The sequence below is a fragment of the Psittacula echo genome, assembly GCF_963264785.1.
Source record: "Psittacula echo genome assembly, chromosome: 3".
Lineage (NCBI taxonomy): Eukaryota > Metazoa > Chordata > Aves > Psittaciformes > Psittacidae > Psittacula > Psittacula echo.
The window spans coordinates 55,386,270-55,396,046 of NC_137736.1; the positions used below are offsets into that span (position 1 = coordinate 55,386,270).

Consider the following 9,777-nt stretch of genomic DNA (forward strand, 5'->3'; position numbering starts at 1 on the left):
GCAGTGGGATTAACAGCAAGGCCAGTAATAATGCCAGTAATGTCAGTATGGTAAATCTTGGGAAAAAATGCCTGGAAAGAATAGCAATTCTGCATGCTTCTGTCATAGATGCTGGGACTTTTGGATGCTCCTGAATGGAAAAAGAGTGTATGAGTCGAAAGGCCCTCCAGAGATGCAGCATTGCCAGCTGGGGTTTCGAGCACAGAGCAGAGTTGGAGCTCGGTTCAATCACTGCCTTTTCCTGTCCCAGCCTCTGGACCACTGTTAGAATCATAGAATCACAAAATAGGGTTGGAAAGGACCTTAAGATCATCTAGTTCCAACCCCCCTGCCATGGGCAGGGACACCTCACACTAAACCATGACGCCCAAGGCTTTGTCCAACCTGGCCTTGAACACCACCAGCAATGGAGCATTTACACCTTCCCTGGGCAACCCATTCCAGTGCCTCACCACCCTAACAGTAAAGAATTTCTTCCTTATATCCAATCTAAACTTACCCTGTTTAAGTTTTAACCCCTCACCCCTTGTCCTGTCACTACAGTCCCTGATGAATAGTCCCTCCCCAGCATCCCTATAGCCCCCCTTCAGATACTGGAAGGCTGCTATGAGGTCTCCATGCAGCCTTCTCTTCTCCAGGCTGAACAGCCCCAACTTTCTCAGCCTGTCTTCATACAGGAAGTGCTCCAGCCCCTTGATAGCCCTCATGGCCCTCCTCTGGACTTGTTCCAACAGTTCCATGTCCTTTTTATGTTGAGGACACCAGAACTGCACACAATACTCCAAGTGAGGTCTCACGAGAGCAGAGTAGAGGGGCAGGATCACCTCCTTCGACCTGCTGGTCATGCTCCTTTTGATGCAGCCCAGGATACGGTTGGCTTTCTGGGCTGTGAGCGCACGCTGCCTGCTCATGTTCATTTTCTGACCATTCATCTGAATTCACTGCACTGGGGGTGGTGCCTGCTGCTAGTCTCACAGCAGGCACAGACAACCAAATTTGTTGGGTTGTCTGGGTAAGGTGGCCAGGCACCAGCTGGCCCCATCTACATCATGCCCTAACAGATACTGGTGCTCAGTGCAACTTACTGCCCTTGTGTAGCAGTGATGAATGAATAGCCATTCCCAGAGTAACTGGCAAAACACGTCTTCCTCTAGTTGAAGGGAACCTCAGCTTGAGGCTATAAGATTGGTAGCCCCTACCTGTTGCCACCACTCCTACTGCCCCTGCTCTCCCTAGACTTTACTTTCTTGAGTAATGTAGACAGATAGATGAGACAGGAAAGCACTGGGCTTTTGGTACAGGCAGTGTACTTTGTACAGGAGAGAACCAGACACAAGACTCTTTCTGACCCCAGTAATGTTGCATGTACATAGATAGACCCAGGAGTTTCTCCATTAACAATGCAAACAATTTGCTGGAAAAGGTATTGAACTGACGGTGAGATTTAAAAAGAAATTAGCAACTGATTGCCAGAAAAACAAGGGGAGTGGGGCTTTCAAACACATTTACCTTACAATAGTCCTGTTTGGCCCATCCAGAAGGATGTTCTCTGTACTGGAGAATGGCAGTTAAAAACAGACATCAGAGATTTAGCATTAGCATTAATCTATATTAATTAATATTAAAATAGTTGCATTAGCAACTGTAGTTCCAGGTGTGCTGCAGCTCTTGCATGAGCCAGAAGCCAAAAAATATACCTGTTACAGCTCATTAACATTATAAATGCTACAGCTGATGTTGCAAACACTTTCGTTTCAATCCCTCTGGCTGGAGAAGCAAGACCCCAATTGTGTTCACCTGGAATAGTGTGCCATATGTCCTGAACTGGCTATTGCAAGGAATGGAAACAGCCCCACCATCTGCCATGGCATCATCCACAAAACTTTAAAGCAGCATCTCTCTAAAGAATTTTCCCACTGCAATGTTTATTAATTAGCAGAAAAACTCTCAAAGCTGTACTAAGAAATGGGTAACAGGTAATCTTTATTTTTCCCAATTTGAATGATTAGCCCATGGGCAGCAAATCAACAATATGAAGGCTCTTCTGGCTATAAAATGCTCCATCATATGATGAGTTATATGCTGAAAATAACCAGAGTTCGTTTACTGGTGTACCCTGTAAAATCACAGCAGCAAATGTGGCTCCTAGCAGCTTGGAGCCCCTCCACAGTGAAAGGTGCCACCAGCAAAGGGACAAGAAGTTGCCATCAGTTCACAGAAGTAATGGCTTTCAGAGTCACCTTGGAACATGCTCAGAAGCATCAGTGGCCCCACGTTTGCATATACTCAGACTCCTGAGTGATCACTAAAGCGGTGCAGAAATGGTTCAAAGACTGGAATCATGATAACCAGCAGCAGTGAGGAAAACCACTTTCAGCAGCAGAAGAACAGAAAGTAATACAACAGCTACTTGGAGAAACATCTGCTTGAACACAGAGTGCTAAGGAGTATCTGAAATTCAAAGGCAATCTGAGAAACGTAACAACCAGGATGACCAGTTAGCTCAACTTGCCAGAATAGATTTAGGGTGTGAGCACAAAGGAGAGCTATTTTTAGTCAGGCAGGTCCACAAAAACTGCTGCTTATGTACTGGGGCAGAGAACACAGCTTAGACTTGTCTCAGGAAGCCATAGCGCAAGCAACCAAGCAGTGTGAGATGCCACAGTGTGATCTGTGGAATAATATAACATACATGGAAAGCATGAACGATGAACCAGTATGTGTCTGAAGAAGCCTGGCAAGTAGATTGTCCCCGTCTCTTCAGCAACACCACCACGTGCTGTGTCCTCACAGTGGCAAAGCTAGAAATGCATTGCTAGGAACTTTTCTACTTGGACAGAAAATGTAGGCTGCACCCAAGACGGAACAAACAAACGTATTTGTTCGTATGATGGAATGCAGCTTTGGCTAGATTCAGACAGCAGCAGTAATTTCAAAACCACAGCTGTCCAAGAATGAGGGGGAAATTGTGCAGCAGAGCGGGTGTATCATATTCCCTCTAATCCCCAGGCACCTGGAAAGATACAACAGTACAACAGTTTACTTCAAACTGCACTCCAGGGAAAGGGAATCTCACCTCTACAAAGCTGGGGGGCGGAGGGGCTAGTTGACACAGAAGTACAAACCCATCACAGCAGCCCTGCAGAAAACCGTTTACCACAAGTTCAGTTGGGTGGCAAAGTATGAGCCAGCCGTGGGAACACCAGAATTGAGAAAAAAGTTACTATCTTCCTGCAGCAATCCCTAAAATTCCGTAAAGAAGGAGTCCTTACCACTTGAAGACCAGAAAATGCCTAGTAGGTGGCCTTTGGAAAAGTGATAATGAAATGAAATATGTGCTGCTACATATGATAAATAATCATATTTTATCTTAGAAACTATGCCATGTGTTTTGGAGACACAAGATGTATATGTCCAAACAGTTTGTAGGGACACACTGCTCAGGAAATTACAGGACATGAATGAGGCAGGGTTTCAGTAGCAGAGGGTGCGGGATGCCTTGCCTGCAAAGAGGCCATGAACTTCCCTGTGCTACTTACTGTCAACGTCACATTGGCACTGACACGAACAGCGTGCACCAAACCTTCAACTGGCCAGAGGAGCACAGAATATTCTTGCTTGAACACAAGTAAGAATAAGAAACAGTTTCAGCCAGCAGGTACAGGAAACACAAATCTGAAAGACTTGCAGAGGGGACATGGCAGGAAAGGTTCCATGCCACCACCGTATGTCCCTGAGGAACTGCAGCTATGAGCCATCTACATCAGGGAAAGGACACCCTTGAGGGAGTGCAGCTGTGGGCTACTGACACTAGAGCCACACCCACACCAGAGCAGTGGCAGCCCTGAGAGACCATAAGCAACCCTCACTGGGGCAGGGACACTTAGAAGCATAGAGCAGCAAAGGAAAATCATCAGCAGGAAGCAAAAAGGAGCAGCAGAAAGAAACTGTGAGGTGTATGGCCTTCCCGCTCTGCCTGTCATATCACTGAAGGAGCAGGGGATGGGCTGAGCATAACCTGCAGCAAAAACCAGGAGGGGCTGGGTAGGGGTGCTTGGCTTAAGCTAAAAGCAGGGAAGAGGGAGGACCTTAGCGGTTTGATTGATCATTTTCTTTCTCTCAGTGCCCAAATGCATCAGCAGAAGTTTAGGTTATCTGACAGTAAACTAACTTAAGTTTCCTGAGTTGAGACTGTTTTGCTCATAATATTCTCTCAAATTTTATTAGGCTTCAAAGCGTAGGTCTCCCTGCTAGAGCACGAAAAACAGTTTGGCTGAAAGAAAGAGGGTTGCCCCTGGCAAGATGATCTTAACTCATCAAGATTACTATTACTACTGCATTTCACTAACACAGCTGTCACCTGATGAAATACAAGTCGATTGCAGCGAGAGGTTCAAGGCAACAAGAGGTAAAGCAGAGTGCCTTCTCAAGCACGGGCAACCCCACCACATGCACCAGAGTAACATCAGGAAAATATTGAAATTGGTCTTGGCTGGCCAGCAGTAGGCTGTCATGCAATGGGACCAGATGGGATCCATCCCAGGGTGATGAGGGAGATGGCGGATGAGCTTGCAAAGCCGCTCTCCATCATTGACCAACAGTCGTGGCTCACTGGTGAGGTTCCTGACGATTGGAAGCTGGCCAATGTGACGCCCATTTATAAAAAGGGTAGGAGGGAGGATCCTGGTAATTACAGGCCAGTTAGTCTGACCTCAGTGCCAGGAAAGTTAATGGAAAAGTTTATACTGAGTGCTATTAAGCAGCACTTAAGAAATGGCCAGGGTATTAGACCCAGCCAGCATGGGTTTATGAAGGGCAGGTCATGCTTGACCAACCTGATTTCCTTTTATGATCAGGTGACCCGCCTGGTGGATGTGGGAAGGGCTGTGGATGTTGCCTATTTGGATTTCAGCAAGGTTTTTGATATTGTCCCCCATAACATACTCCTGGAAAAGCTAGCAGCTCACAGCTTGAACAGGAGCACTCTTTGCTGGGTCAGTAACTGGCTGGATGGCCGGGCCCAGAGGGTGATGGTGAACGGTGTTGCATCCAGCTGGCAACCTGTCACCAGTGGTGTCCCTGAGGGGTCTGTGCTGGCACCGGTGTTGTTCAATATTTTTATTGATGACATGGATGAGGGTATTGGCTTACCTCGTGCCAAGTTAAATCACTGTAACTAGGGAAAGCTTAGGGATTGATGAAGTGATGTCATTTTGATGTAGCAGTGCAGTGGCCATCTTATATAAATGTCACCACATTAAAAAAGAACAACAAACAGCCTCTTAGCCATTTCAAATTAGAGTACACAGAAAGACGCAGAAACATGTGCTGCACCTTCCAAGTTCTGCTTGGCACACTAGCACTGCTACTAAAACTGTTCAACTGAAAGTAAGTCGTGTTGTGTTTGTTTGGGGGGTTTTTTGTTTAGTGTGAGCTTGGGTTTGGTTTTTTTTTGGGGGGGGGTTGTTGTTGGTTTTTTGTTGTTGTTTTTCGTTGTTGTTGTTGGTTTTTGGTTTTTAATTAGATTTAAACAGCAAACAACTCCAGAGCCCACAAAGCAGAGATCAGCCTCCAGCTGAAAAGGTCCCCATTTACTTGATTACACACATGCTCTTTTCACCATCTTTCATCCAACTAGTCATTTTTCTCAACACTGACTTGCCTCAGCAATAAGTCAGGGGCACAAGTGTTTCCTTCCCTTTTCTCATAGCCCTATAATTATAGTAGTCATACAAAGAAGAGATATCTACCTGTAACTTAACCCAGGCTACTGCTCATATGACATAGATACCTCAGCTTCTAGCACATATTTTGCTTGCCTCCTGGTGCTCACTACCACAACTGTGTTTCAATCAACAAACTCTACTCAATCTTTGCAAAGAATACCTAAATAATATATTCTTCAGTCCAAAACTAGAGATCCTCAGTCAGAAGACAGCTTTTTATGCCTTTATCTTTCTCCAGTAGAAAGGGAGACTTCTGAGCCTTGTGTCTGAATGCAGCAGTTCTCTGCTGCCCATCATGTATGAATTCTTTTGTTTAGCTTTCCTTCTGCTGTGCTCTTCCTATTAACTGTACAGAAGATTTTCTGCCTAATACTTTGTTGTTGTTGTATTTTGAAAACCAGATGCCTAAAATTAGATGCTGGGCTACCCCAGTAATTTTGCAGATGCAAGATGGCTGAGCCAGCATCATGCCTCCCAGCCAGCCAAAGCAGGCAGCCTCCTGCCCCCCCCCCCCCCCTTATCCCACTCCCACCTCATTTCCACTCTCCCATGCTCGACCCTGCCACTCCTTTGTGCTGGGTTCAACATTCAAAGACTGCAGAGCAAACTCAATGCATCAGATTAGTCATTTGCTGACTTATCAAGCTGAATCATCTCAGTACAGGCCCCAGTGGGCACTGCACCAAAAGAGGAGAAAAATGGAAAAGATCCCACTCCTCAGCAGGGGCAAGCTGTCAGATTGCCTGTAGAAACCAATGATACAAAAACTCATATTCAACTTTCTTCTGGATGCAGCCCCAACAATATCTAAATTCCAGCTTTGCTTTACTTGGAGAGCTCATACTTGGCAAATGAGACAACACTTTAGTATCAGTTCTGAGGTTAAAACTGCAAGCTCTTTTCCTAAGCAAGCTCAAATAACAAAGCTCACCCTTGCTTAATAATACATTCAAATCCTGCTAGCAGCTTTCACATGCCTAAAATGGATGATCTGATAATAAATTCTCAGTCCAGAGGCACACACTCATCTGCTCAAATTATGAAAGCGAGCAGTCCCAGTGAAACCAGTCACCTCCAAACTGTCACAACAGCTGAGCTTTCCATAACTTTCCATAGCAGTTCTGCAAATTCAGACTACAGCCAGCCAGCCAACAGTGACATCAACATTCTCAAAAGTATGTCATTCGGGGTTTGCCTTTATTTTAATGTAAGCTTGCACCACTAGGAATGTGAAATTCCCCTGGAGGGCCCCACCCTCCCCAGGCTGACATTCTCAACGTTTCTTGAATTCTTATGCATTTTGTTTAAGGAAAAAGTGTCCAAACTAATTATAACCTATCTACTTAGCTTGTGTTATCAGGAGTCAATAGTATGCACATAAACTAAGCAGCTTTTTCAGAGCAATCTGTTAAAAATGTAGGATCATTTCCTCAGAATTCAAAACAAAAGCCCTGAAGGCAGTTTCTGGGCACTTCCCCTCCAGTGAAGCAGAAACCAGACAGGCTCTCTTCACCTCCAAACTTCTTGGCAGAAAGTTTAGGAAGACTACTTTTGAACCACACCAGATACTTCCACATCTTAAAAGCATCACACCAAAGATCTTGCTGTCCATGCCTGTGGGGACTGCTTGCAGAGGAAAAGAATCAAGTTTCCCACTTAAGCAGTAAGATGATACCTATGTCAGCAGCCTGAATCATCTGTCAGATTTAAAGGTGGTTTCTGTAAAATTGTACTAGTTGTCCAAGAGCTCAGCTTTGCTAACCTACCAGTTAAGACTACAGTAAGGCCACAGCATAAGAACTGAAGTCAAATGGGCTTGATGCCAAGCTGCTTATCCTGCATACATTATCTACAGCTTCCAGTCAAAGTTAAGAGACATTTAAGCATTGCTTTTACAAAGCACTGGAAAGAAAATGCCTAGGCATAGCACTGAGTATTCATATTAACACAGTAAAAAAAGGTTTCTTAGAAATAAATCATATAAACAGGAAATAACAATTTGCATGGCATATTCCAGTTTAGGAATCTTCCTCCTGAAAAAAACCCAACCCCGAGGTACTGGGAACTTCACTTCTTTTCTCCTCCACAGAAACTGTTTCCTTTCACCAAATACTAACGTGCTATTTATTACATACACACCATTTTTATCAGCGTTCAGAAAAATCATCCCTGACACACGCTGAAGCCATGAGCAGCTTATCAGAAAATCCACTGGTGTGTTTTACCCTGCTTTTTTGCCATAGTATATTTACTTTGTTTTTAAGGGCTATAGTGTGACAGCACCTTGTGGTGAGTAACTAACCGCCTGATGCACTCGAATTGCTGTAACTCCGCTTTCTTTCCTAAAATGGAAGTCGAGGTCCAGCAGAGCTCCCCGCCGCCCCGAGACCCCCTTCAAGCCTCCTTCACAGACCCCCCGTACCCAAAGACCCCAGTGGGGCGAGTACGACGTATTTACCGAAGAGACTCAGAACAAGACAGAGTTTCCCCTCCCGGAGATGGACAGAAAACTCAGGAATACTTTTCCAGTTAACAGTGGAAAAAAAGGCAAACCAAATACACAGAACAACCGAAAAAAAAAGGCTGGAAGGAGAGCGTGCCGTTTCCCTGCCCCGAACAGACACGGGCAGCCAGCGCCCGGAGATCCGCCCGGCTCCATCCCGTGCTCCTCTCGTTCCCGGGGCCGCTCCGCCGATGCCCCTCTCCTCTGTGCAGAGCTACAGCGCTCGACCCATACCCCGGGAACAGAAGAGAGGCCAGAGGTTCCCCCCAAGACCGGCGGGGCAGCGGCGGTCCGCGGCAAGACCGCTACCCTGCGCCCGCCTCTCCTCACCTTGGGCAGTGACCAAGACGGCGAGCAACACCACCACCACCACGGGAAGAAGCCTCCAACGCTGCATGACTGCCTGCCTCACACAAGCCGCCCGCTCCCTGACCGCTACAGCTGCTCCCGCTTGGCCAGAGGGCAGCACCGTACCCGGTCGGGGTGCGCCGTGCGGTACACGCCCAGGCAGCCGCGCTGCCAGGGGGGGAGGAGACGGGCGGTGGCCGCTTTTCCCTTCGGGGCTTCTCCTTGCTGGGGCGGTGTCAGCCGCTCCTACCCGCCGCGGTGGCGGGACGGGGCTGTGGTGTGGGACGCGGAGCCTGCGGCTACAGTGTGTGAGCCTGTTCTCAGGGTGGTGGGGCGCCCGCAGCTCTTCTTAGGGGCGGGCGGTGGCTGGAGCCCTGTTCCTCGGCGGGCTGAGGCCGGGAGCCGAGTTTTACGTGCGGGACGGGTCGAGTCGTCCCGGCTCCGGCAGGCTGGAGCAGGAGCACGGCTTTGGGACGTGAGGGTGTGGCGGCTCAGCACCGGCCGCTCCTGCAGACAGAGGGAAGCACCGGACCAAGGAGCCCCGAAAAGACCTGTTCGCAAGACGAAATGAACCTCCGGGCTTGAACACTGGCCACAGGTTTTAATAGTAGATGCGTACTGCTACACCCCTGCTTTCTCTTCACCCAGCACTCTCTTTTGCTGCTTTTCCTTAGGAAAAGTTACCCAAAACTAAACATGCCAGGATGCCTAATAATATTGCCCGTAGCAAGCTTTGGCTTTTTTGTTTAATCGGACAGAAAGTCTTTAAAATAGCTTTAATACGTGCAAGCAATGCTGCATTGCGTGCACAACTGACAGGTACAGATGAAACCTCTGAGCAGTTTCTTAACTAATTTTGCTGGTGTGGGAAGGTGAATACTAAAGACCCTGTTTTCATAGAAGTCCTTTTCCAGTGGCCATTTTGTGTCATGTATCAGATACTTTGGGTTGAGGGCCAGCTGGTCCCCTGGGTGCTGTTGTGTCAGCCTGGAAGTGCTGCTGCTGTGGGTCAGGGTGTTGACACAGTTGTGTTGTGCTCTGCCTGGGGACACACATGACAAAAACACCTCTCCCAAATCCTGATTTTCACTTAGTGAGTATGCACTGATGATTGACTGGATGATAAGTAGTTCACTGGCACACAGAGCGTGACTTTGAATGTAACTGGTGGTGTGCAGCTGACTTGGATTCACTGGTCGT

General features: G+C 47.2%; 1 protein-coding gene across 5 annotated transcripts in view; it reads right to left on the reverse strand.

Moving 5' to 3' along the window:
• The window catches only part of LOC308219425 (CD99 antigen-like), a 31,997-nt gene extending 23,291 nt beyond the window's left edge, over positions 1–8,706 (reverse strand). For all 5 annotated transcript variants that reach the window (XM_080614346.1, XM_080614345.1, XM_080614344.1 and 2 more), the window contains exon 1: positions 8,560–8,706. In XM_080614346.1, coding sequence (XP_080470472.1) covers positions 8,560–8,626 — 67 coding nt within the window. In that variant the 5' untranslated portion in view covers positions 8,627–8,706. The remainder of the gene's footprint in view (positions 1–8,559) is intronic.
• Between the last annotated feature and the right edge of the window lie 1,071 nt (positions 8,707–9,777).